Consider the following 25,856-nt stretch of genomic DNA (forward strand, 5'->3'; position numbering starts at 1 on the left):
AGCGCATGCGTAGGGGGTCCTAGGGTGGGGGGGGTGTGTATGTTGTTCTAGGCGCATGCGTGGGGCTCTAAATTAGAGTACGAGGGTCTAAGGGCGTGCATGGGGGGGTCCAGGGGCGCGCGCATATCTCCAGCGCATGCGTCGAGGTCAGGGGCGTGTATGGGGTGTGAGCGCGTGCGTCGAGGGTCTCAAGCGTCAAGCGTCTCTGTGTGTGTGTGTGTGTGTGTGTGTGTGTGTGAGAGAGAGAGAGAGAGACAGTGTGTCAGCGCGTGCGTCAGCGCATGTGTCGAGGGTCTCAAGCGCGTGTGTGTGTGTGTGAGAGAGAGTTTGAGTGTGTGAGTGTGTCCCAAGGTGTTTGTGGGACTGTGAGCGTGTGTGTGGAGGTTCCTATGGCATGTATGCGCCGTTGGAGAGGCTGAAAGGACCTAGGTGGCTTACAGTTTTTCGGAGGATGTATGAAAGTCTCTATGTGAAAGTCCAGTAACCTAAAGGTAGAAACACGTGCCTAAGGGTGTGGGCAGGGATGGTGTTGGGAAGACAGTCGTTCCCCCAAACGACAAAGGAGATGAGTGGGGGCCTGGTTCAGGAGAGGCTGGCATGGTTTGTGGAAGAGAGTGAAAAAGGTCCAGGAGTCTTAAGAAGGAGCAGGGTCTCTGCAGCTGGGTGTGTAGGCATGTTTTCAGGGTGTAGGAGGGGTGCAGAGCAGTCAGCCACTGGGAACCAAGGTTTGTGTGAGAGTGCTATAGAGGGTGGCTGTGAAGGGTTCACTCCCACCTGTCTCAGCAAAAGGAGATCAACAGCCCAAAACTTAATATACTATGTATGGATCACGAAGGTTCCTTTAAGTAGGAATAAAGGATTTCAGATTGTCAGTCTGGTATCCTCTTTATATGCCAGAGAAGCTGCAGTTCAAGTTTAGGTTTCAGCATCCCTTGCTCCTTGCTGTCTAAAAACTTTTGTGGGCCTTCATCTCCTCTTCCATCTCACACTCTGGAACTCAGTTCCTGTCCCACCAACATAAAACTAGGGCTTTACAGTTAAGGCAGTATAACTTCCAGCTCCTCACTGAAGACAGCAAAGGAGGGCGCTCAGTCAATCTTCTGAGGTTTTTCTAGGCCCAAACTAAAGCATATAGAAAGGGTTCTTAATTGTGAGGAGCTGGGTGGCATAGTGGCTGCCTATCAAAAGGTCAGTATTCTAAAACCACCAGCCTCTACATGGGAGAAAGATGAAACAGTCTGCTTCTAGGAAAATTGATAGTTCTGGATACCTTGTGGGGTGTCACCATGAGTCAGAACCGACCCTCTGGCTATGGGTTTACCTCACTGTGCATATGCCTCTTAGGCCGCCTGTGTTCTTGTCCTTCCAAAGGGCTCAGGACCGCCCAGCTCCACAGTCTAGGATGCGCACTCTGACAATGAGATAATTGGCAATAGATCAGGTTTAATGGACTTCTGTTTGAGACCAAAAACCAAAACCCTAAGTCCATCCCTGTGACCAACAACAATCTATCTGGTCTCCCCAAGTCTGCAGGAGGAGATGGCCCAGCTTTCTCCTGCAGAGCAGCTGATGGTGGGTTCAGTGTGTTAAGTACTGTGCCATCTAGGCTCCTTTTGTTCAGGACAAGAGTGGGCACACCCCTGAGCAGGACACTCCCTCTAGATTCTGGCATCTGACCTTTCAGGAGGCAGAATGGCCCCTGGAATCCAGGTGTGGGGGATGGGTGGTGAGGAAAGCAGCAGCCTTAACCCTTTGTGAGTCTAAATTAGCTAGGTCCTGGGGAAATGTCAGCACTAGACCTCCACATGAAGGATTCAGCAATTGTGTCTGAGTTATCATGGCTGTCCATGGACCTCCCTAACTGTAGGTGTAATGGTCAGTCAACCATGACAGGTCTTTGGCTCCAACATGAGCTAATACAGTTGTTTTGTGTATGGGCACTGACCAGATCTCCTGTATCTCAGCTAGTTTCATGAACTCGACCTACACAGATATCTGTGGATAGCCAGAAATAAACAACTCCCTTTCCACACACGTGAATCAAACACTAGTCTCCAGACACACCTTCAGGTTTAGATCTGGGACCATATGCTGTATTTGGCCTCCATTTTCCTGTGTCAGTTAATTAGTGACTGGCTTCTTGTTGACAGCTAGCTCACATAGATCACAATCACCCCTTTAAAGCAGGGACAGGAATGCATAATTTAGCTCCTTCTTAGCACTGATGTTTTTGTCTAGATGCTCCCCCCCTTTTTTTAACTGCCTTTCCTCAATGCACTCCAAAGGCCTCTGGGCCTGTCCTTGGTGGAAGGGTGCAGGCATATTATAGATACAGGGAAAGCTCTCTAAGCTGTGGTGAAGTGGCTGCAAGTGGCAGACTCTCCAGCCACAGGGTTGCTGCATACATCTCCTGAGGGCTTGAGAACCGCTTTTCCTCAGGAGGCTGCCCCTTGGAATGGTCTTGGCTTTTGTTGGCCTCCTTGGCACTCTGGAAAGCCTAAGTTCTAGATCCTGGTGAGAAGAGGGCTCCTGGAGGGTATGATGGGGGAGATGAAGTCCAAGTAGGGGGCCTGGTCCTCACATGCACCCCAACTAGGAGCAACACTCTACAGGAAGGGGCCTGGCCTTGAGTTTTAAGAATTCAGTTTCAAGTAAAAGCTCTCTGTGTGAGCTGTCTCTGCCCTCAGATCAAATGAGGGGGCTGCGTGTAGCTTTTTCCTGTGCCTTCTCTGTGAAGTGTCTGCTGGCCACCTGCTGTGAGACCTCTTAGCACCTTGATGGTCAGAATTCCTGTGCATCTAGTCAACTTCCTGTTTTCCTGCTGGCTCCTTTCCAGTGGGGGGGGAGAGGTGTATCCCAGCACAGGACCCTCAAACAGGGCTGCCTTCCTGTGTGCTTCCCTCCCAGCACATTTGCTTTCCACTTGGGACATCCACCCTTGCTTTGTGGCAGTGAGGGGTTCCCAGAAACACTCTTGGCATGACCAGACTCTGTCTCAGCTGCATATGTGAGCCAAACTTCTGGCTCTGGGGTTCTCAATCTTAGCACTTATTGCCATAGGCCCACATTCTTAACCTTGTTCTTTGACGGTCTCCACAGGACAAACTGATTCCCGAATGCACAGTGTGCTGTGCACTGATACGCAGACACCATGATGAATGTCCCAGAGCAGAGCTTCCCCCTGGACGTAACAGCCAGCTTCACAGAAGATGCACCCAGGCCCCCTGTGCCCGGTGAGGAAGGAGAGCTGGTTTCCACTGACCCCAGGTTGGCTGGCCACGGCTTATGCCCAGGGAAGGGTCCTTTGCCTAAGGGGGAGACGGCCACAGCCACCCCTCGCCGCTCAGACCTGGACCTGGGCTATGAACCAGAAGGCAGTGCCTCGCCCACACCTCCATACCTAAAGTGGGCTGAGTCGCTGCACTCGCTGTTGGATGACCAAGACGGGATCCACCTGTTTAAGACTTTCCTGAAGCAGGAAGACTGTGTCGACCTGCTGGACTTCTGGTTTGCCTGCAGTGGCTTCCGGAAGCTGGAGCCCTGTGACTCTAATGAGGAGAAAAGGCTGAAGCTGGCCAAAGCCATCTACAGGAAGTACATCCTAGACAGCAATGGGATTGTGTCCCGGCAGACGAAGCCAGCCACCAAGAGCTTCATTAAGGACTGTATCTTGCGGCAGCAGATTGACCCTGCCACTTTTGACCAGGCTCAGACGGAGGTCCAGTGCACCATGGAGGAGAACACCTATCCTTCCTTCCTCAAGTCTGACATCTACCTGGAGTATACACGCACAGGTTCAGAGAGCCCCAAGGTCTGCAGCGACCAGAGCTCAGGATCAGGTACAGGGAAGGGTGTATCAGGGTACCTGCCCACCCTGAACGAAGATGAAGAGTGGACATGCAACCAGGATACAGAGGATGCAGAAGGCCGGGGTGCCACCGCTTCTAGCAGGCTCACCCAGAAGCTGCTCATGGGGTCAGCCTCTCAGCGTGCGAGCCGGCGGAGCAGTGAGGGCAGAGAACTCAGGTAAGTCAGCCCAAATGGAATACAGCTTTGCTGTGACCACTGAAAGGAAGATGGGCTAATCAAGGCTGTTAACCTAAAATCTGCAATTCCAATCCACCAGCAGCTCCAAAGGAGAAAGATGAGGCAGTATTCCATAAAGATACAGCCTTGGAAATCCTGTAGGCAGTTTTACTCTGTCATGGGGTTTGAAATAACTTGAGTTGGTTTGGGGGAGGTTAAGGGTATAGGGTGGGATTCACGGATGTCAAAATGCCATTTAAACTTTACCGTGGCAGTAAGTACAGGTGAGTAATGGGTCTGCCTCAAAGACCGGATGGACCCCTTTTGGTTTAATGAAGGCAGAATGGTCATTTAAATGCAGTGCTTCTGGCCGGGAAACTGTGGTACTGAGGTTTCTATGTGGTGAGGCCCAGAGTTCTCTGATGACTTACTGTAGTGGCAGCGGCAGTGCTGCTTTCCTGCCCAGTGTGGTAGTGCCGTTGGGTGGCACATGACTTTGGGGCTCAGGGATGCTTCTAGAACCCTTAGCACAGTGTCTGCAGGTAGGCAACTTCAGAAGCCCTGATAGTGCTGGAGCCAGCTCTAAATTATCTTTCCTTAATGACCTTTAAGGAAACAGCAGGGTCAGCCAGTGGCAGGTACCAGCAGAATGTCCCCAGACTCCAATGACTCCTGAGCTCTGGGAACCCATGTCATAACCCTCCTGTGAAGTCACCCTGGTCTGGGACATCACCCTCAGTGACATAGGCATTGACTGCTTACTGGTGAACATGGGGTCCAGCAATGAGGATTGAACAACGTTTTGCTTAGTACATGAAACTTAAGGCACTCTGGATCACACTCTTAAGTTCCTATGCTCATGGATTACATTCTGACATCATCTCAGATTGCTGGGGCCCTTGCTAATGCAGATTCTGATTCAGGATGTCTGGAATGGATAGGCAAGTTCCTAGCAGAGGTTAAACCATATGGCCTGGTTTGGTGCACAAAGATATATCCAAAATATAAAGGAGGTGTAATCATATCATGTATACTTGGAGAATTTTTTGCATTGTTCTCTCGATCAAGTTTTAAAAAATAAAAGTATTTGTGTGTGTTAATGATACTATTACCTGTACAATTCTACATCACACACAGAGACAATCCGACTATGGCCTTCACACACAGTGATGGTTCTGTTCATGTCGTATCAATAGTATTGCTTTTTATCCAGGAGACATCACCATCACTCACATATACTCCAGAATACTCCTTTTTCTCCCACCTATCTCTAATAACCATTAATAATTGGTGTAAAAGTCTCGGGATATCAAGGTCAGTCAGAATAACATTGATTATGACCTCAAAGACAGCAGCTGTCTTTCTACCATTGGTCTCTCCTGGTCTAGAACAAGTAAACAATCCATAATATTAATAGCCTCAAGAATCTCACTTTCTACAACTGACTGCTCTTCAAGTACTAAAAATCATTAAAAATGGTCAGTGTCTGGCCTGATAGAGACTGGTGGAACCCCTAACACTAACCCTTAGCCATCCATCTTTTAAGCCTAAAACACAGCCTCACTCTTCCCTATAGGTCAACTTTCAGCCAAACAGTAAACAGATTTATAAGGGAGACAGTAACACCAGGGAGATGCTTAGTTCTTAGAACATTCAACCACACAAGATCAATTAAGAGGGCCAATATAGCATAGAGCTCAGAAAACAAGAAGGGAGAAGATAGAAGGATGGACAGAAGCAACCAGAGAGAGGTGGTGGGATCAGTGCAGTTACAATGTGAAGATGTAAACAATGTCAAAACAAAATGTACATGAATGGGATTATCAATCTGCTCTTACAGAATTTCACTCAAATTACAAGATAAAAGACAATATTTGGGGCAAAACACTATATAGTGTTGGTGAAGATTATGAAATATTATTAAATATTAAATAACTATTAAATATCATGGGCTACCAGAAGAATGAATGAAAATTGAAAGAAGTACAACTAGAATGTGCATTAGGAGCAAGGATGGCAAGACTTTGTCTCCTGGACTTTAGACATCTTTTCAGGCAGGGCAAGTCCCTGGAGAAAGACATCACACTTGGTAAAATGGATGGTCAGCAAAAAAAGAGGACCCACAACGAGATGAGTGACAAAGTGGCTGCAACCATGGGCTCAAGCCTGGCCCTGATGGTGAGGATGGCTCCAGACGAGGCAGGGTTTCATTCTGTTGTACAAAGTGTCTCTCAAATCAAAACCCATTCAGCAGCCCCTATTCAGATAAACCCCTTGCCCCCACATTCCTGGGAAACGCTGATCATTTTTGGTGTACAGATAAGCACACCTGTACATGACAATTGGTTAGCACACTTTTCTCCTGTACTACTTGGTGGCAGCATTTTCTTTGGTTAAGTGTTAACCACACCCACATGCTATGGTGCTTTCTCCATCACCAAAAATAATGGGATCTGCAATCTAGAGATGATTCTCCTTCCCCTAAGCCCATTCCTGGAACCATTGGTTTCTCTAGTCTTATAAAGAGGGATCACACAGGATTTGTCCTTATGCTTGATGTATTTCATGGCCATAGCATATCATGTCCTCCATTTTGTGTCATGGACTCAGTTGTTCTTTATGGTTTTTATAGACCCTGTCCACTCATTCCTTAAAAGAGTTCTTAGGTACTGTTTCCCTTTTTTTGGTTGCTATTATGAATAAAATTTCTATGAACACAGGTGTACACATGTCTATATCACTTCTATTGGGTCTCCAGGGTGTGTGTGTATGTGTATTTGTACAAAAACACACACGAGTGGGACTTCTGGAAGACAAGGCAGCTAGCTCTAGTCTTAGTTTGAGGAAATACTGTACCCTTTTCCATAGTTGAACCATTTTATATTCCTACTAACAGTAAATAAATACCCAATCTCTTCCACTTGATGCTGTCTTCTCATTACAGTTTTATTTCATAAAAGCATCATCATGTAATATCGTTCCCACTACTGACTGCTTTTCACTGATGTTGTCAATGTTCATCCTCATGCGGGCGTATATCTTAACACTTGCTGCTTTGTTGCAAAATACTGTACTGAAGGACCATATTTTCTTTCTCTACTCGCCTAGTGATGAAATTTCCTGCTTATTTATTGCTACGATATGCACATCACTCTCCCCTTTAACAAAACATACAATTCAACTGTTTTTACATCTACAATTTAGTAGCACTGAATACAGTCAAACAATTTTGGGTTGTTGGTTTTTTTTATTATAACCATTGTTGATTTGTGTCACTGAGTCACATCCAACTCACAAATGACCCTCACAGTTGGTTTTTAAGACTGTAAAAATCACCTGGGGTTGGGGCACACTGTCATCCAAACTAAGGAATAAACCCGTAAGGTCATAAACATCTTTAATAGACTTTTATTGGTATTATACGGATGTACAATGTATCCTAAGTAATGACAGTGATTGGCTGTGTAGTACCACCCTCAATTACTGAAGTTTCCCATCACTGTCAATCTTAGTTTTCCCATCCCTTCCTGTCCCTGAACTACAAACTACATTATCTTTACATTTGCCCTTTCTGGTGTTTTCATACACATCAGGTCATCTGGTATTTGTTCTTTGGTGGTTGACTTACTGATTCAGCACGCCTGCAAGCTCCATTCACTACTTCTGCTACCACCTGAGTATTTATTTGTGTATAAGGATCACATTTTGTTTCTGCATTCATCTCTTTATGAGTATGTAGGCCATATCCACCTTTTGTTTATCATGAATCTTCAGTGTACTTTAGTACTGAAGTTTCTTTTTGACTACTTATTTTAACTATGAGTGAAGCTCATATAGTGGTTTTCATCCCTTGTCTGTCTGTGTGTCATACTGTGATGACCTGTGTGTTGTGGGAAGCTAGATTACCAGAATTTCAAATTCCAGCAGGGATTAAGGTTTCAACAGAGGTTCCAGATTAAGACAGACTAAGAAACAAGACTGGCTACACAATTCTGAAATAACAGGTCCTTGAAACACCTAGAAATAGCATAACATTGTTTAGATATAGTACCAGATGATGAGTCTATGTTGGAAGGCATACACTATAGAACTAGAGAACAGCTGCTTCCTCAAAGTAGTTCTAGTTCTTCCTGCCGTGGTTCTAGATCTGTTGCAGCAGTAAGATGTCCTCTCTTACCAGAGGTGCAGCCTTTGGTTTAACATGTCACCAGATCTAGTGACAGAATTCTGTATGACCAATAACTTAGTCATTGCAGGATTTTTTTAATTTTATTAAATTTTATTAGTTTTAATGAACATTTACAGGGATTTTGGGTTTTCATTCCTTCATTGCTGCACCATTCTCTCTACCCTCCTCCCCAGTTTGTTGTTCTTCCCCGCCATCCGAATGTCTGTTTTAATTGTCCAATTGCCACAGTGCTTGTCAAAGCCAGTTCTGATTAATCTCCTTTGTCAGTGTGTCCCTTGCCATTCCCTATCACTCCTCCCTGAGAGACTTCACCCTGATTCATAAGGAAAAGGGGATGGTGTATTCTCTTAGCTACTTCCTGCTGAAAAGGGACGCTGTGGGTTTCAGGGTAAAGATCTTCTCTCACTACTCTAAAGGGCCCCTTTGGCAGTAGGAAACACATAGACTATTATGGAGATTGATTTTGGAATTTAGATGCACTGTTATTAATTGTGCTTAGCCGTACAAAAAAGACCAGAACCCAAGCAGATGAAGAGAAGATGAACAAAGCTGTTTACAAGTGCCCGCTGTTACAACCTGGTGGACTTTGTGCAAAAGTTTGTTAAGAAATGCAGAAGCTCAAAGTTTCCAAGGTGAACTGATAATTCTTCAGCAAAAGGGACATGCTTGTTGCCTCAGAAAACTGGTTGGCAGGGATGGGCAAATCAGAAATTGGCTATCTAGGAGGAGGATACTAGAGCAAGAGGCATGAAGTAGGTAGCTTACCTGCTTTTAGGAATATAGTTATTAGTAAGATGACTGAGAGAGGAAAATTCCACAATATACATGAACAAAATACAACATAAATGAAAGATGAAAATTTAAAAAAACTCAACCATAAATAACTCTAATAAACACTCTTGGTATCCTCAGCCAGGAAATTAAAAGACATTGCTTTGGGAAAGTCTGCTGTCAGGAACCTCTCCACAGTACTGAAGAGCAACAGTGTCAGTCTGGGGACTAAGGTTTGCCTGATCTGGGCCCTGGTCTTCGCAGTTACTTGCTATGCAGCAGAAAGCTGGACAGTGACTTGGAATAATAGAAGAACCTTTGAGCTGCAGTCCTGGAGACGAGTATTGACTATACCATGGGCTGCTAGGAAAACAAACAAGTTTGTCTTAAAAAGAGGATGAGACCAGGCTGCTCCTTGGCAAAGATTATGAAGATCCATCTAACATACTTTGGGCATGTTGCAAGGAGGTACCAGTCCTGGGAGAGGGACAGCACAAGAGAAGACCCTGGATGAGAAGGTTTGACTCAGTAATGGAGGTAGGTGTGTCAGAGAAAATAAGGTTGGCTCAGGATAGAGCAGGGTTCAAAGCTGTTCTACGTAGGGTCGCTATGAGTCGCAAGCAACCATGAATGGCAGCAATATACATGGACGTTACCTGATGGGAGTGTACAGGAATCAAACGAAATACATTTGTGGAAAGAGATGGTAAAGAAACTCATCTGTTAAAATAAGACAAAACCTGGGGCCTATCAAACCAGTTAAGAATTGGCTCCTACTGAACCATTTCAGGAAGCAACACATGATCAAGAACAAATTGGTAGTAAAGGAACTAATCCAGGATGCACTGACAGCATTAACAAAAAAACAGCCCCAAGAATTGAAGGAATACCAATTTAGGTGTTTCAACAAACAGGTGCAGCCCTGCACTTTCTCATCACAAGAAACTGGAAGACAGCTACCTGCCTAACTGGAGAAGATCTATATTTGTGCCTATTCCAAAAAAAGTGATCCAACAGAGTGCAGAAAAGTTCAAATAATGTCATCAGTATCAAGTACAGTTTTGCTGCAGATTAATAAAAACAGCCAGAGCAGTACATCCACAGAGAACTCACAGAAACTCAAGCTGACTTCAGAAGAAACTATAAAGCAAGGGATATCACTGCTGACGGAAAATAGATCTTGGTTATAAGTAAAGAATACCCAAAAGATGTTTACCTATGTTTTTACTTTAAGATGGCATTTAAATGTATGGATCATGTAAAATTATGCTGACAATGAAAATGATGGTAATTCCATAACATTTTCATTGTACTCAAGAGCTCTGGTGGCATAGTCCACTAGAGTAGGCAGTACAGAAGAAGCTGCAATGCCAACTCAAAGGTGGTGCCTCTGGTATTTCAAATCCACCATCTACCCTAAGGGAGAAGGATAGTCAGTTTCCTCATTTGCTTTACAGCCTTTGAAAACCTACTGGAAAGTCAGCTTTAAGTTAAACTACAGCTGTGGCAACTGACCAAGAAATAGTTGTTGAACAGGGAAGCAAAGGGATTTGGAACAAATGGAAAAAAAAATCCTTTGCCATTTTTATGACTGGGATATTTCTGTATCTTTTTGTTGTATTTTATGTATATTTTGGTTATTAATTATCAGGTATATGGCTTCTGAAGACTCCCAGTTTTTTTGGGTAAAGACTTGATGAACAAAACATTTTCACTTCTTTTTAATTTTGCCTCATTTCTCATTATAGTTAATAATCCACTGGTGAAAGTTAGGCCCAAAGCTTTGCCCTTGTTTTTTATTCTAAAACTTTTATGGCTTTTGGTGTATGTTGGTTGTTTTGATTACTGAGCCTGTATCAAACTCAAAACTTGGTATTGAGTAAGAACACATAGCTGATCCTCCAATGCACTTTCAAATGAGAGCTGCTTGTGGATTTCATATAATAAAAGAGGCATCACCTTTGGGTTAGCACAACTCCCCATGGACTGTGCCCACCAGAAGTCCCTAATATAGTACGTTTTAAAATCAGTCTGATGTTGCTTTGTTCTCTTTGAGCATCCTTTTAGCTATTTGAGGTATATTGCCTTTCCATACAAAGTTGAAGGTGGTCTTCTACATTTTTATTTCTTCTGTTGAATCTATAGATGGCTTTGGGGAGTAGTGATATGTTAACAATATAACATTTTCCAATTCTTGAACAGGGAAAATCTTTCCATTTACCCAAGTCTTTAATATTATCTATCTGTAGTTTTAAGTCATTTTATGTCCCTGGTTAGATCTATTACTAAATTTGGATTATTGTAAGAGTAATTCTAAAGTAAAGTTATTGTAAGAGTAATTCTTCCCTACCTTCCCTTTCAGATTTCTCATTACTGCTATAATATCAGATTTCTACTTGTTGACTTTGTATCCTGCATCTTTGCTAATCTTCTCTATTCGTTCATTTTCTTGTGCATTCTTTTGGATTTTCTATGTATAGGTTCATATCCATGAATAGAGATATTTTTACTTTTATTTTTCAGTTTGGATACTTTTTCATGTCTAATTGTTCTGGGTATGAATACTAAATCAGTACTGACTAAAAATTGGTCAGAGGAAACACATTTGTCTTCCCAATTTCACAGTTCTCTGTCTCTATTAATGCTGATCGGTGACTTTTCATATGTAAATTGTACTGGAGAATTTCCAACCTTTAAGGTCTTCATCCAGAAGGAGTAGTGTTTCCTCAGGTCCACAGAGGTGAGCCTAATGGTTGATTTCCTTTGTTCTGTTGATGTGGCACCCCACAGGCAGTTTCATACACTCTTCATATTTTCAGGATAGGATCTGGGGCTGCTGCCCTTGTCACCATGCCAGCACACTTTAGCACTCACTCCAGCTGGACTGTCAGGGTGAGAATATCAAATTCCTGTCATGAGCTGTAAGTGGTCAGACACTCGATGAAGCTGACCTCATCTAGTTCAGGCTTCTAGGAGTGGCCAGGAAGCTGACCACATGGCATTGTGGACCGTCAACCTCGAAAAGTCATACAGACAGCTGGGTGTGCTCAGCTTTTCCTCTTAGAGACCTGGGGTGGGGGGAGGTCCTGTCCCACCATCCGGGAGTTGGTCAGCACTGGCTCCATCTGGATGCTGATCAGAGCACACTGCCTCCCATATTTCACCAGGATTCAGGCAGCATGGCTCTCTTATTCCAGGGGAAGGTGGTGGTCTTTAACTACCCAAGTAAAATTCCCTTCCATCTAGTGGACAACAGAACTGCCCTGAGGGGATTCCCAGGGTCTTAGCTTAATGGAAGTAGATCACTACATATTTCTCCTTGAAGAACTGTTGTTGAGTTTGAATACCCAACTTTCATTAGCTGCCAAAAGTGCTAATATTACTGTGCCACTAGGGCACTTAATTAGAAGAGACCGAAAACTTAAAAAAAATCTGGGGGAAAAAAATACAGTTTGCATACATAACCAGAGACTAATGGTAAGAAGAATAAAGATTTTAATGTAAATTGAGAAAGTTAACAGCTGAGCAAAAAACAGAAATAAGGTATGAGCCGCTAAAGAAGTTAACAAAGGCTGGCTCCCCTTGGGAGAAGTGATGAGAGGTGTATGACAGACAATGTCTGTCCTAGCCTGTGTCCACTCTGGAGCTGCTCAGAAATGAAGCGATCCTAAGAGTTGTCTTGAAAGTAAAATCACTTTGTTACTAGAGGTGGAGGTGCTGTTAAGGGATATGCTGGGGGAAAGGTCAGACTTGCGGCCAGGTGGCAGGGAAGGGAAAGCAGGGGATGCGAGTAAAGACACCAGCAACTATTCCATCCTTTAGCTGATTTTTTTTCCCCTACCATCTGCCTGCCCCAATTCCAGCTTGGTTTTTTTGTTGTTGTTGCCTTTTTTTTTTTTTAAAGAAAAAATAATAATAACAGCCCTTCCACATCCTTCATATGTATCTCTTTTCCATTCCTCTTCCATTTCCATCCCTTTTGATCTTCTAGAAGCTGTGTTTCTAAGGAGTGTGGTCTCTACTAGTGTTATAGATTACCATACAATACAGGCTTGCTGTTGACTGCCTGGTCTTTTTTTTTTTTTTAAGATTTTCTTTCTGTCCCTTCTGAGCTCTTTGTAGTAGTAGACTGTATGCATTTTCAACTCCTTAAGATACTTAAATTTTGGAAGTGTTGTGATGACACTGAAAAGGCTTCTGGCAGCCAACTGAGTCACCCTCTTGTCCACAGACATGGATCCTGGCGGGAACCGGTCAACCCTTACTACGTTAACGCTGGCTATGCCCTGGCACCCACCACCAGTGCTAATGACAGCGAGCAGCAGAGCCTGTCCAGTGATGCCGACACCCTGTCCCTCACCGACAGCAGCCTGTAAGCCCTGCCCCAAACCAGTGTTCCATCAGCCCCATCTCCCTAGTGCTGCCCACCTGGCCACCATAGGAGCAAACACAATCTGTCCCGACTAGCAGCCATCCACCCTATCCCCCAAGTGCTGCCTACTTAGCTGCCGTGAAAGCAGCTCCCTGGCCTCAGTCCAAGACCACTGCCTATCTGTCCTGTCCTGCACCCCTCAGCACTGCCCACTCTACCCGAATCATGGGTAGCTGTGGGCATGTCCTGCTGCTTGCTCTCACCAACATCTCTGGGGAAAGTGGTATCCAACATAACTCAGGAGAAGCAACAGTTTGAAAACAAGATGTGACTCAATTTCCACATTTGTCCTAATCTGAATTTTCACACAAACAGAGAAATCTCCCAGAACAATGTGGTAACCCCTAGTTCCCTGGTACTCTGATGTCTCTACAGGGTCAGGGTAGCCAATCCCTTTGTACCCTTGAGGAACATCTAGAACCACATGCTTCGTTGGTATCTGAGGGCTGGCCTAAATGCCCAGATGCCTATTGGAATCACCCAGCAATCCTCACTCCTAACTTAATACATACCTCAGGAGTCTGCAGCCGAACTCCTTTTGTGAGATACACGTGGGAGAACATGCCCATGTGTATACACATGAGAGCCTCATGTCTGGTGGAAGGCTTCCAGTGGCCCCTTCTGACTGACCTGTGCACATGGTCAGGGCTTGGAGGCATCTGGCACTACTCTATTTGAGCCCTCTCTCGCCTAGGGATGGCGTCCCTCCATACAGGACACGCAAGCAACACCGCCGAGAGATGCAGGAGAGTGTCCAGGTCAACGGGAGGGTGCCCCTGCCTCACATCCCCGTAAGTAGCAGCACAGATGGGGAAAGTTTGCCCAACTTTCTGGCGCGCACTCCCTATACAATGTTCAGGGTCCAGCTGGATGAATCTAGTCTCCTGAGGAGGGGGTGTACTTTCCAGCCCCACACAACCTTCCTGAGGCACTTCCCCATGTTGCAGTTGTTGTCTGTTTTGGGCGTGGCACCTCATCTGGTGACTCTGGCAGCACCATCAAAGCACCGCCCCTTGCAGATGGGCGCTGGCTGATAGCTCAAAGGACTGACCCACTGAATCTGATACCCCTGGACCACCTCAGTTTCTTTCCCAGGAGAGGCAGTCTGTTTCCTATTTCTGAGTTAGAACCTTTTGGCCTCTGTCTCATAGGACAGCTGATTTGACCATTTACAGTTGAGAATCTTCTGAGGAGTGCCATGTATGCACAATAAAGCTGGGAGGAAGTGAGAAGTTGGGGATAAGGTTGGATGGGATCTCTATGATACTCAGCTTTGAGGTGAAATTTAAATAAATTCTTTTCCACAAAAGTTATCCAGTATTTACCTCAAAACATACTACAGGACTGTAACCTTTCAGAATCCAGAGTCCTTTTTCATTTTCCAGATTTTCCTATTCCCCATTTTTACCTCTTCCATTGTCCATAAGGGGCGCCCAAGTTCAAGGCTAATCCTCATACACTTTCCGCCAGGCAGTACCAGCTCTTGTGGCAGGGCGCTGCCAGCCCCAGACAAGAAGCCACCCAGGAGAGGCACACACCGAGATGGGTCACCCACGACACAAATCTCGTGTGGCACAGGGACACGGAACTGAGACCCGGGCCTGGGATCCTCAGGGCCTGGGATCCTCAGGGCGGGGTGTGAAGGCTCTGTCGGGAGTCGAGAGACCACATAACCAGCACAGTAATCACACTCACCAGCCTCCATCCGGCCATGTAACCACCCACCCGTTCCGCCACGAAGCTTCCACCCCGCTGGTCCCGGTCTGGTCATGCCGCCTCTTGCCCCTTTGCCACCAACTGGCCACGAGACTTCCCGCCCTCGGTCCTTGTCTGACCACGCGGCCTCCTACCCTCTTGTTTACCATCCCACCATTCGGCCTCGCTCCCGCTGGTCTGGCCACGCGGCCTCACCCCACCTCAGTCTCTCCCACCCTCTATCAGGAAGGATCACGCCACTAAGACCAAGGCTGAGTGGACTGAGAATTCATTTGATGAAAAGCTGAGACTTAAGGATGGGAAAAGTACACATCTTAAAATGAAGCCCAGATTCTTTGTAATCTTTTCTCCATCAGCAACGTGGCTGATGACCGACAGGCCTTCACATTCTCTGGTGGTGTGGTGAAAGAGTGGAACAGCGGGTGGGCGTACTGACCCGTATCTTCCCCTAGCGCACTTACCGGATGCCCAAGGAGGTCCGCGTGGAGCCGCATAAGTTCGCTGCGGAGCTCATCCACCGCCTGGAAGCCGTGCAGCGCACACGGGAGGCCGAAGAGCAGCTGGAAGAACGGCTACGGCGCGTGCGCATGGTGAGCATAGCTGCGCATGGTGAGCATAGCTGCGCATGCGCACGCGAGCACATAGGCGGAGAGTGCCAGCGTAAAGGTGGGGTATGCGCCTGCGCATATCCTGTAAAGTGGCAGGATGTGCGCTTGCGCTTGTGATCGAGGGGAGGTGCGTGCCCGTGGTGAGCTCGGGTACAGGGGCGTGCGGGTGGTGAGTTGACGCATGGTGATGGCGGGGCATGTGCATGATGAGGGCAGGGGTGGGACGTGGGCATGGTGAGTGCGCTAGGGGCGGGGCATGCACATGGTGAGGGCGGGGCAGATGCGTGGGGAGCAGGAGCTGGATGGACACGTGGCGGTGGAGGGGCGGATGTACAGTGATGGTGGGGCGGGCGAATGGTGATGGCGAGGCAAGACTGGGTATGTGCATGGTGCTTGCAGGGTAAAGGTGGAGATATGCAGACGGGGATTGCTAGCCTCCGTCCCTAGTGTTTGATAATTGTGAGGGGTAGGGGTGGGGTGTGGGCATGGGAAGGGGAGGGGCTTGCGCGAGCTGAGGATGGGGGCAGGCGTGTACTTGGTGACAGTGGGCAGGGGAAAGGTCGTATTGCTGTGATGATTTTAGGTAGGCAGAGTCATTTCGTGATAATAATGGGGCAGGACGGGGACAGCACATGAGTACCTTTGTCTAGTAAGCGGTACAGATGGTGAGAAGGAGAGGCGAACATGTGATGAGAGCAGGTTTGGGCGCATTGTATGCTAGCACAGAGATAAGGAGATAGGTTTATCACATGTTAAGTGTCGGTGAATACGCGTGTGCATGTGAATTGGGGGACGGTTGGGGCCCCCAGAGAGAAAGAGAGGGTGAGTGTTTGTGTGTGTGTGTGTGTGTGTGTGTGTGTGTGTGTGTGTTTCTCTTCCTCTGGGGAACAAGCCTGTTTCGGCCTGATGTCCTATTGGTGTGTGGAGTCTGGATATCTGACTGGTCCTTGTCTGTATAGGAGGAAGAGGGTGAAGACGTAGACGCGGCTCCTAGCACCCTGGGGGCAGCCCTCAAGCTGCCTCCTGCCCAGGCCTGGCACCACTTGCCTCCACGCTACGCTGACGCAGGCTGTGCAGGGCCACGGGACGCTCACGAAGAAGACCCAGAGAGCATCCTGGACGAGCACGTGCAGCGGGTCCTGCGCACACCCGGCCGCCAGTCCCCCGACAGTGGGCACGCAGCCAGGCTGCCCGCCACAGTGGGCAGTGCAGCTGGGCACAGCAAACACACAGCCAAGACGGGGGCCAAACTGGACACAGCCAGTCTGTTCCACCACCGGCACGCCCATCACCATGTGCACCATGGCGCTGCCAAACCAAAGGAGCAGATTGAGGCAGAGGCTGCCCGCCGTGTCCAGAGCAGCTTCCCGTGGACTCCAGAGATGCACAGCTATGCCACCAAGCCACGCAGTTTCCCAGAAAATGCTGGGGCAGCTCCCGCAGCTGCTGCTGCCACTGCTGCCACCGCCACTGCAGCCGCCACCACCGCAGCCACCGCCACCCCTGCTGCTACTGCTGCTGCCCCAGCAGACAATCTGGGCTTCAGGTGCGTCCTCAGACTTTGAAGTGCAGCTACTTGACTTCAGGTGCAGAGGGTGGTGCCTACCACTAGCAGTTTAGGCCAGGGACACCATAATAGTCAAATTGGCATTAGGAGTGGAGGGTCATAGTGAGGCAGAGGTAATTGCTCGCCTGCCCTTCTGGTGCATGTGGCTTGGTGTGAGCCCCAGGCCTCTTTCTACAGTGGGAAAGCAAACGTGTCCAAGAGGCCTGTCAAGAAGGTTGAGGTGGGCCGGGGTGCAGCCACCTCGGAGGTGCCAGGCTCACCCGAGGGCGTGGAGAAGACACAAACTATACTGCAGTGGATCATTGAAGGCGAGAAAGAGATCAGCAGACACAAGAAGGCTGGTCACGGGTAAGTCACTACCAGGTCTCTGTCACGGGGACGGCAGGACCCAGAGCACTGTTTGGTGAATGGTCCTCACAGTGGGACTGGGGTCTCAGCAGTGGAGTGGCTGGCCCTTTTTCTGGAGCTGGCTCACATCTCTGAGGGTTAGGTGTGTCCTGGCCCACCCTGCTCCCATTCTCAGGTCTAAGATGTTATCTTCCCCTCAGGCTTTCTGGAGTCAAGAGGCAACAAGCCCTTGAAGGCACCAGGGCTCTGTCCATTGAGCGCCCTGGGGCCGTGCACCCCTGGGTCAGCGCCCAACTTCGGAACTCTGTCCAGCCTTCCCACCTCTTCATTCAAGACCCCACCATGCCTCCCAACCCGGCACCCAATCCACTGACCCAACTGGAGGAGGCACGCAGGCGGCTGGAGGAGGAGGAGAAGCGAGCCAGTAAAGTGCCGGCCAAGCAGAGGTGGGATGGGGCAGGGTGAGCATGGACAGAGGAAGTGGTGGTGATAGGCTGGGGGTTTCCTGGGTGGTTCTGGGCCTGGTCTCTTCCCTCTAGAATCTCAGTTTTTTTCACTATCTGCTTCAGGACAAAGTCTCAGAAGAAAGTGGGGGGTGCAAGCGCCCCGCCACCCGACAGCATTGTGGTGGCCTACTACTTCTGTGGGGAGCCAATTCCCTACCGGACTCTGGTGAAGGGCCGCGGGGTCACCCTAGGCCAGTTCAAGGAGCTGCTGACCAAGAAAGGCAGCTACAGGTATGAGCTAGTGACCTGTTGAGGGGGCAGTGCATGTCAGTGTCCAGGCCAGCCTCGGACAAGTGGTGGGCCTGCAGACTGAGCCTCTCACCTCCAGCCCTCTGCCTTTATAGATACTATTTCAAGAAAGTGAGCGACGAATTTGACTGTGGTGTGGTTTTCGAGGAGGTGCGAGAGGACCAGGCCATGCTGCCCATCTTTGAGGAGAAGATCATCGGCAAAGTGGAGAAGGTCGACTGACCACAGGTGCTGGCCCTGGGGGCAGGAGCGCTTCCAGACACAGCAGCCCTTTTCCTCCTGTGTCTGGAGTAGAGTCGCTCTGAGAGGCCCCCAGGCCTCTGTGGGGCTGCCTAGCAGTAGGCCCACCTGGTTGCCATAAGCAATATTGAGGGCCAGCCTAATAGGGCAGCCCCTCCTCCTTCACACCCCAACCCCATTCCCTATCCCCATCCCAACCCCAATGCCGGCCAGCCCCGGCAGTCCCTCTGCTGCTAACAGGCCCTGCCTGACCCTGGAGGCCTTGCCTGGGGCGGGGGCTCGCCCCGGTGTGCCCACTCCCTACCGGGACCCCCCCTCGTGGGCCCGCCACTTGTACATGTCACCGAGTGCCTTCGACACAACCTGTCCCTTGCCTGCCACTGTGTGAATCCACGGCAGGGACCATTCCCCAGGACGGCCACCCACAGCCCCCGCGCCCCATGTAAATACGTCCATTTCTCAGGCAGGGCCGGCGGGCAGCCGCCCCAGCCCTCCTCACCCTCACTTGTACAATGTTCTTTTCAAAGGTACTTGGATAATAACAAAATAAAACATTTGTAAACCCTGTGGCCTGCTTGTGATTTGTCTGCTGTGGAGCTAGGGTGGCTCCATCACAGAGCCTGGACTATCCACCTCCTATCATCCAGTACAGGTCACACCTGCTTTGTATATCATAGACATGGTTCAGTGGTGGTCTGGCATCAAGACCTGCTTCCTTTCTGCCTGGGACTGAGGCAGGACCAGCCCAGAACTACACGCACAGCCAGAATACAGCTCTTTATTCATTACTGAACCTCTAGCCCCATAGGCCTGCTCCCAGGTTATCTGCACATTGTTTTGAGGTGGGCAGCTGGGGTACTTGAGGTATTGAGCTTCTCACAGTGATGGGGTACCAGGTGGGATGCAAGAACACCAGGTGGCAACGTGGGGTGCTAGGCAGCAGCTACAGCTCCTCTTTGGATGCCGTGGTAGAGTTGGCCATCTGGAAGAGGTTCAGGCCCACCTCAGAATTCTGCACCCAGCACAGAGGCCCCCATCCTAGAGGTCAGTCCAGAAGCTGGATAGCCCTGGGACAGTTTTGGGTCACCTACTGGAAAGGGTGCTTTAGGAAGATCTGCAGGCTCCTCCACTGGAAGTTCGCCCCCATTGTCCAGGAACTTGGACAAGGTCTCCAGGTCTCTGGCACTTTTGTATTCAATCACCTGAGAGAAGGAAGAGGGGAACTGGAGGATATCTCCATCCTGCTGTATTCTCCCTGAACCCACCCTGTTCTAGGCTCTGCCTCTTCAAGCTCCACTCCACCAGGATCCCAACTTTTCCTCCAGGGCAGTCCCTGTGATCCATTCCAGGCTCCATCTCTTCTTCAGGTAACACCCTCCCTGAGTGCACCATGGGATCAAGCACCAGCCCTGGTCCTCCTGTCTCTTCCCATCTGGCTATAATTCACCTTCCGGCCTGGCCCTGCTGGGAAGTACTTGAGGGTAGGAAAGCCATGCACAGCAAAGGCCTCCAGCTCATTGGCCGTGGCATCCAGTTCAGCAATGATGATGTCCTGCCTGTCGCTGTACTTTTCAGCCAGTGCCTCCCAGGCTGCAGCCATCTCTTTGCAGTGTGTGCACCAAGGGGCATCTAGGGCAGGGTCCATCAGCACTGATTGTCAGGATCTGCTCATAGTCACTACCCCCACTCACCATCTGTCCCCGGCACTCACAGAACTTGACAAACACGTTCTTGTTCTCATCAAAAGCCACCTGCTCGAAATTCTTGCCCACGAGAGTCTTCACAGGCCGCTGGTCCCAGTCAGGTGGGATGTCCTGACTTAGGCGATAGGGCTGGGGACCAGCCAGGCAGAGGTGGGCCATCTACATACAGCATGGGGTCCTGCCTCTGCTCGCCCCTGGCTGCATCCCATGGTGCTGTTAAGTGACTGACCTTGATCTCACCATTGAGGACTGAGTGGCAGAAGGCTGAGACACTATCTGGGGTGACTGATAACCCATCTGCAGGCGCATACTTCTTGGTAGTCTCAATGTTTACAAAGCGGAGAGTTGGGGCCTCCTGGGCCTTCATGCCAAAGTACTGAAGCACGTGATCATTGTCTCCAGCCACATCCACCACCACAAACAGCACCTGGCCAGCAGAAGTCATCACCGGGCACCCCCCAGCTAACCAGCCCACCCCTCCCAGCCTCCCAGTACCTGCCCCCGAAATGGGGGAGCTGCCTCCCGGAAGTCTTCCAGGAGCTCCCTGTGTGAGGCCAGCCTCTGATTGATGAATAGGAGCAGGTGGTTCAGGATCCGGGCAGCAAAGATCTTTGGGGAGGTCTGCAGGGGAGAGCAAGCTCAAGGGTAGCTCAGGGAGGCAGCCCAACCAACTCCAAAGGCCCACCCAGCTCACCTCACTGTTGAATTCTGTGACCAGGTGCATGCTGTGTGTGAGCAGGAACCGAGACAGGTCGGCCTGGTCCAGGCCCAGCTCCTCGTCCACAGGAAAGTCAGCCCGACCCTCATCAAACTAACACGAGCTGGTCAGAGGGAGCTGCAGCCTGTACCCGAGCCTGGCCCCCTCTCCTTCCCCTATCTCCAACCTCAGACTGCCCCCACTTCCCTGTCCCCAATCCCTGACTGGACCCTCATCTTTCCCCATACTCAACTTCAGTTGATCCCCTATCTTTCCCCATCCCTGACCCCCAGCCTGGCCCTTCACCAGACCTGACCTCATCCAGGCCTCCAACCCTAGACCCCTCACCTTAGGCCGCCTCAACCCCAATCCTCACACCAGACCTTTTATTCAGCCCAGGTTCCCTACTAGCCCTGTAACCCACCCAGTCCTGACCCCCATCCAGGCCTCCCACTCAGGCCTCTCACCCAGTCCCAAACCACAACCACTTGCCCTGCTCAAGCCTGATCCTCCTCCAGAAAGAACCCCACCCCACCTTGACTCCTCACTCCAGCTATCAACCCAGCTCAATCCCTCCCAGCAATCCTCTCCTAATCTACCTTCTTAAAGAGGACCACAGTGTCCTTGGTTAGACCAAACTTTTGGAAGAGTTGTGGCTGGTCAGTGAGGCCGAAGGTCATGTCAAGAGCATCCCGGGCCAAGGCCAAGAAGGTGGCCACACTGTCGTCCTGTAGGTCCTATGGTCCAAACTTGTGAGACTGGCTGCTGCCACAGGCCTATGCCTGGACCCACCCCTGCCCAAACCAGCTGTTCACCTGGAAGAAGCCGATGACTACCAGGTCCTGGGCCTCTATTAGTGCTTGGGCGTCCCCCTCGGTTTCCAGCTTGGAAGCACTGGGCCCAACCCTTCGCATCAGCCACTTGACGATGCCCTCAGCCTTTGGCGGACCTGCTGGGAAGGCTGCTCAGCTTGGGCATGTCCCTACTCTGCCCCCTTTTATAGCTCTTATCCCACACAGATCCTTTACCCCAAAGTGGCTTCTCATGCCATACAGCCCTGACCCCATGAGGTTCCCAACCTCACAAGACCCTGGTCCCCCAACCCAGACCCTGCCCCAGTTTTCACTTCACCCCAGCCCCCACTCCATTCCAAGCCCACAAGCCCATAAGGCTCCCCCTGAGATCCCCACACCTGTATAGTCCTCTGGATGTGTTCTGTTCCCATCTCGGAAAAACTTGATTGTAGGATACCCAGTCACTTCAAACTCCTGAGCCAGCTCCTCCGCTGCAGGCCCGTCCACCTTGGCCAGCGTGACCCTCACAGACTCTGCTGCCAGCAGCTTGGCTGCCTTGCTGTATTCTGGGGCCAGGGCCTTGCAGTGCCCACACCACGGGGCATCTAGAGGCCAAAAGGGGGCCCCTCAGCCTCCTTGAAGGCCCCTCCACTGTACCTGGCCTCAGCCTGACATTTAGGTCCTTGTCCCGGTAGAGGACAGAGGCATCTGTCTACATCCCTTTCCTCAAGAGACATCCATTTCAGTTAGCCCAGGCTGAAGACCCTGATCCCCTTCCTCAAGCCCCCCGAGGTGTTCTTGCAAGTGTAACTGCCAGTTGAGGCCAGCACAGAGCAGACTGACCCCATGACAGAGAATGCGTGACCACAAAGCCTGGATCATTTACTCTCGGTCTGCAGCCTTGCTCTTGAGCCCCTGATCACTAGACAGGGAGAGGATGGGTGAGAGTGGGCTCTTACCCCTGAGCACTGCTCTATCCCTGTGAGGCCCCCCATTGTTCAGTTGCAGAGCTGTCTGTGGAGTGCAGGAGCTAGTCCTATGGAGTAGTAGCCCCTCAGTACCTGCATGCCCCGTTCTGCCCCAGTGTCCTGTGTCCCCAACTCACAGAATTCCACCAGCAGAGCTGAGTGCTCCTGCAGGGCCAGGGTCAAGGTGCTGCCATTCAGCACTAGGACCCCGTCCTCCTCTGGGACCCCCTGAGGGACCTGCTCTGGGGGCTCTCCAGAAGGCTCATGGGGCCCTGACCCCTGGCCCCATAAGACTGAGGCCTTCAGCAAAAGCAGCAGCAACACGGGCAGCAGCTGGCAGTCCATTGCGGTGCCGGGGCTATGGGGCGGGTGCAGATAAGGGACCTGGGGGCCAAGCAGTGGCCGCCACGTGGCACCCAGGCCACCTAGGGACAGATAAGGCCGCAAGGGCCGCCCCCACACAGGGAGGGGGAGGCACAAAGAGGCGACACAGGGCACCGAGATGGGTGATGTTTAATGGGCTGTTCAGGGGGTCCCGGATCAGGCAAGGGGTCAGGGTTCTGATCACTCGCTGAAGGGGGCTGGGAAGCACTTGGGGTCCCTCTGCAGCCACCGGTCACAGAGAGGGGACAAGGACCCAGTGAGTGGGGCAGGAAGAGGGTGGTGATGATGAGGCTCATTCCTGCCAGTCCTTGCAGATGCGGAAGCTCCACTCCCAGGACAGGTGGGCAGCCTGGTCATCATCCGTGAAGCAGGACGAGACCAAGTAGGTGCCCCTTGCCAGTGCACCCCGCGGCACCTCCTCCTCCGGAGTCACAAACTCATACTCCTGCTCCTTCGGGCCATAACTGCCCACCATGTAAACAGCCTTGTCCACTAGGGGAGGGCAAGACCACCATCACATCAGGGGCCTGCAGGGCTGAATGGCCTCCCCAACACTCCCTTCCCAGCCCCTTATCCCACCCTCACCACGTAGGCCTTTGCGATAGGTATGATGGCAGCACCTGAGGCCACAGACAATCTCCTTATTGACCTGCAGGGACATAAGGGTCAGACACTTGTGGCTGGCTGTGCCTCCCCCTCCACACACACAGCCAACCGCACCTTGAAAGTGATCTTCACTCTGAAATCCACACCCTCCTTCAGAACAAACACCTGGTCTCTCAGCACAGCCAGATCCCCTGTGAGGGAAGGAAGCAGTACTGAGGGTATCTGCTGCTCAGATGGCAGAGACCCTTCCCCAGGAGCCCTGGGGAGGGAGGTTGTGCGGTCTCCCAAGAGAGGAGGGCCACAGTGATGGGGTCTCTCTCCCCAGAAACCAGTGGGAGGCCCCCACCTGGGGCCCTGGACATTGGGACCCTCACCTGAAAGCTCCATGGTGATGGGGCCTGGGGCCTGCTCAGACAACAGTGTCAGCCGAGTCACTTGCACATTGGGCAGGTTGGGGTCTGAGGAGGAGAGATGTCCAATCACATGTGTCTCGCCGCCCAAAGTGAGAGCCCTCCCACCTGTGTCCTGACCCTCCTGTACCCGAGACTGGCGGCAGGGGCTCCAGCAGTGCCCGCTTGTATTTGGTCAGGCTCTCGTCGTCCTGGTCCAGCTCCTGGAGCTCTTGAAGGCTCTTCTGCCCTGGAGGCTGGTACCCCAACACGGCCTCATCCAGCACCTCGTCTGGTGGCAGGTGCCCACCCTCCTTGTCCGTCATGAAGACTGGGGTCAGGGAGGGAGTGTGAGCAACTGTCACCAGCTGTCCAGCTACCCACCCTACTACCCCTCCCACTGCCGAAAAGAAACAAACAAACAGGAAGCTGGTGGGGCTCAGGGAGGGGAGATCTTCTGGAAAGGGTCTTGGGGGTTGGAGTGGGCCCTAAACACTCCTCAGACACCAGGCCAAGTACGCCAACTGCCTGTTCCTGACTCTGTCTGCTTATCACCCCTCACTGACTGGAATCAATGGTGAGAGAACAAAGACTCTCAAATGGAGGACAGCCCTCAGGAACTGGGGGATCATCACAGATTACCCCTCAGGATGGTGCCGGACAACGACTTCTGAGGTTTGTCCTAGAGCAGCTCTGTCTTTTCTGTAGTCTCTGCTCATGGTGGGTTACTTTCCATAATGTTCTAGGGCTCTTTTGGGGTTCCCCCAGTGCTATGAACCACTTCTCATTGTGCCTTAGGATGCTATCTCCCCATGTGTAGGCCCACTTCTCCAGACGTCACAAGATGCTTCTGGGGCACCCCAATGTTCTAGGCTACTTCTCATAACGCCCTAGAAAGTCTCTGGGTGCCCACGCAGCCTGCCTTGTGACTGGGATCTCATAGGGTCTTCCCACAGATCTTGGGTCTTGCTTCTGGGTGGAGGAGTTCTCTTTAAACTCCTTGGCTCACCATCTGGGTCATTCCCATGGCGCCCCTGACTTCTCAAGGTCCTATTAGGCCTTTCCCATAGAGCCTTGGGGCTGTGGTCAAAAGTGACCATGAGCTTTCCCCCCTAGTGCCTTGGGGCGAGTGTTCTGTCCTTCTCAGGTTCCCAGGGTCCCTCCCATAGTGGCACTGGAACAGGGGTTTTCTTGAGCTCCTTCCCAAACCTTCCAGGCCGCTTTCTATGTGCCTTGGGGAAGAGGGCAGAAGCTTCTGTGTGCCCCTTTCCCACTGTATTTCCACAGCCCCGCACCCTGACCGAGACTCAGCCCCACCCTGAGGAGAGGGAATCCCAGCGGCACGTTCCCACGGGAAGAGAGTCCCCCGCACCTCTTACCCATCTCACACACAGACCCAAATGTTCCAGGCCCCCTTCCCCCACAAGGGTGGGTGCCCAAAGAAATCCCCACCCCTGCCAGAGTCCAGTCGAGGGGCCGCGCCACGGGCCACCCACACGCCCCCAAAGTTGCAGCGGGGGGAGGGGCCAGCCCCGCCCCGCCGAGCCCCCTGCCCCCGCCCACGTGGCCAGCCCCCTACCCGCCCTGCTGGCCGCTCACCTGGGGCGCACAGCGCCAGCCGGAGCAGCTCCAACAGCTGCGCCCCCAGCTCGCACGCGTCCAG

General features: G+C 50.7%; 3 protein-coding genes across 3 annotated transcripts; 1 reads left to right on the plus strand and 2 right to left on the minus strand.

The window, feature by feature from the left end:
* The first annotated feature begins 3,154 nt into the window (after window positions 1-3,154).
* AXIN1 (axin 1) lies at window positions 3,155-18,634 on the plus strand. Its single transcript, XM_006894860.1, has 9 exons — window positions 3,155-4,026; window positions 13,218-13,358; window positions 14,113-14,209; window positions 15,587-15,724; window positions 16,702-17,187; window positions 17,467-17,657; window positions 17,858-18,103; window positions 18,227-18,394; window positions 18,508-18,634. The coding sequence occupies exons 1-9, from the start codon at window positions 3,155-3,157 to the stop codon at window positions 18,632-18,634; spliced, it is 2,466 nt and encodes an 821-aa protein (XP_006894922.1).
* Window positions 18,635-19,595: 961 nt separating this feature from the next.
* On the minus strand, window positions 19,596-23,159 carry PDIA2 (protein disulfide isomerase family A, member 2). The gene is made up of 11 exons (XM_006894907.1): window positions 22,952-23,159; window positions 22,245-22,451; window positions 21,868-22,001; window positions 21,652-21,789; window positions 21,050-21,166; window positions 20,851-20,976; window positions 20,585-20,782; window positions 20,364-20,484; window positions 20,100-20,281; window positions 19,744-19,854; window positions 19,596-19,664 (listed from the first exon to the last, which is right to left on the minus strand). The coding sequence occupies exons 1-11, from the start codon at window positions 23,157-23,159 to the stop codon at window positions 19,596-19,598; spliced, it is 1,611 nt and encodes a 536-aa protein (XP_006894969.1).
* A 331-nt stretch (window positions 23,160-23,490) lies between these two features.
* On the minus strand, window positions 23,491-25,850 carry ARHGDIG (Rho GDP dissociation inhibitor (GDI) gamma). Its single transcript, XM_006894861.1, has 6 exons — window positions 25,793-25,850; window positions 24,345-24,524; window positions 24,179-24,262; window positions 23,919-23,995; window positions 23,784-23,847; window positions 23,491-23,690 (listed from the first exon to the last, which is right to left on the minus strand). Exons 2-6 carry the CDS (start codon window positions 24,517-24,519, stop codon window positions 23,491-23,493), a joined length of 600 nt encoding a protein of 199 aa, XP_006894923.1. The 5' UTR covers window positions 24,520-24,524; window positions 25,793-25,850.
* Between the last annotated feature and the right edge of the window lie 6 nt (window positions 25,851-25,856).

Source organism: Elephantulus edwardii, unplaced genomic scaffold (assembly GCF_000299155.1).
Source record: "Elephantulus edwardii isolate Elephantulus edwardi_28Jun2011 unplaced genomic scaffold, EleEdw1.0 scaffold00151, whole genome shotgun sequence".
Taxonomy (NCBI): Eukaryota; Metazoa; Chordata; class Mammalia; order Macroscelidea; family Macroscelididae; genus Elephantulus; species Elephantulus edwardii.

Coding starts and splice junctions, on each gene's coding strand:
- AXIN1 (XM_006894860.1), top strand. CDS start 3,155: ATGAATGTCCCAGAGCAGAGCTTCCCCCTGGACGTAACAGCCAGCTTC. Junction 14,210..15,586: donor TGCCCCTGCCTCACATCCCC/GTAAGTAGCAGC, acceptor ATCTTCCCCTAG/CGCACTTACCGGATGCCCAA. Junction 15,725..16,701: donor GGCTACGGCGCGTGCGCATG/GTGAGCATAGCT, acceptor TTGTCTGTATAG/GAGGAAGAGGGTGAAGACGT.
- PDIA2 (XM_006894907.1), bottom strand. CDS start 23,159: ATGGACTGCCAGCTGCTGCCCGTGTTGCTGCTGCTTTTGCTGAAGGCC. Junction 20,977..21,049: donor TCACAGAATTCAACAGTGAG/GTGAGCTGGGTG, acceptor TCTCCCCTGCAG/ACCTCCCCAAAGATCTTTGC. Junction 20,485..20,584: donor TCCTCAATGGTGAGATCAAG/GTCAGTCACTTA, acceptor GCTGGTCCCCAG/CCCTATCGCCTAAGTCAGGA.
- ARHGDIG (XM_006894861.1), bottom strand. CDS start 24,519: ATGACGGACAAGGAGGGTGGGCACCTGCCACCAGACGAGGTGCTGGAT. Junction 23,996..24,178: donor CATCACCATGGAGCTTTCAG/GTGAGGGTCCCA, acceptor CTTCCCTCACAG/GGGATCTGGCTGTGCTGAGA. Junction 23,691..23,783: donor CTATCGCAAAGGCCTACGTG/GTGAGGGTGGGA, acceptor GCCCTCCCCTAG/TGGACAAGGCTGTTTACATG.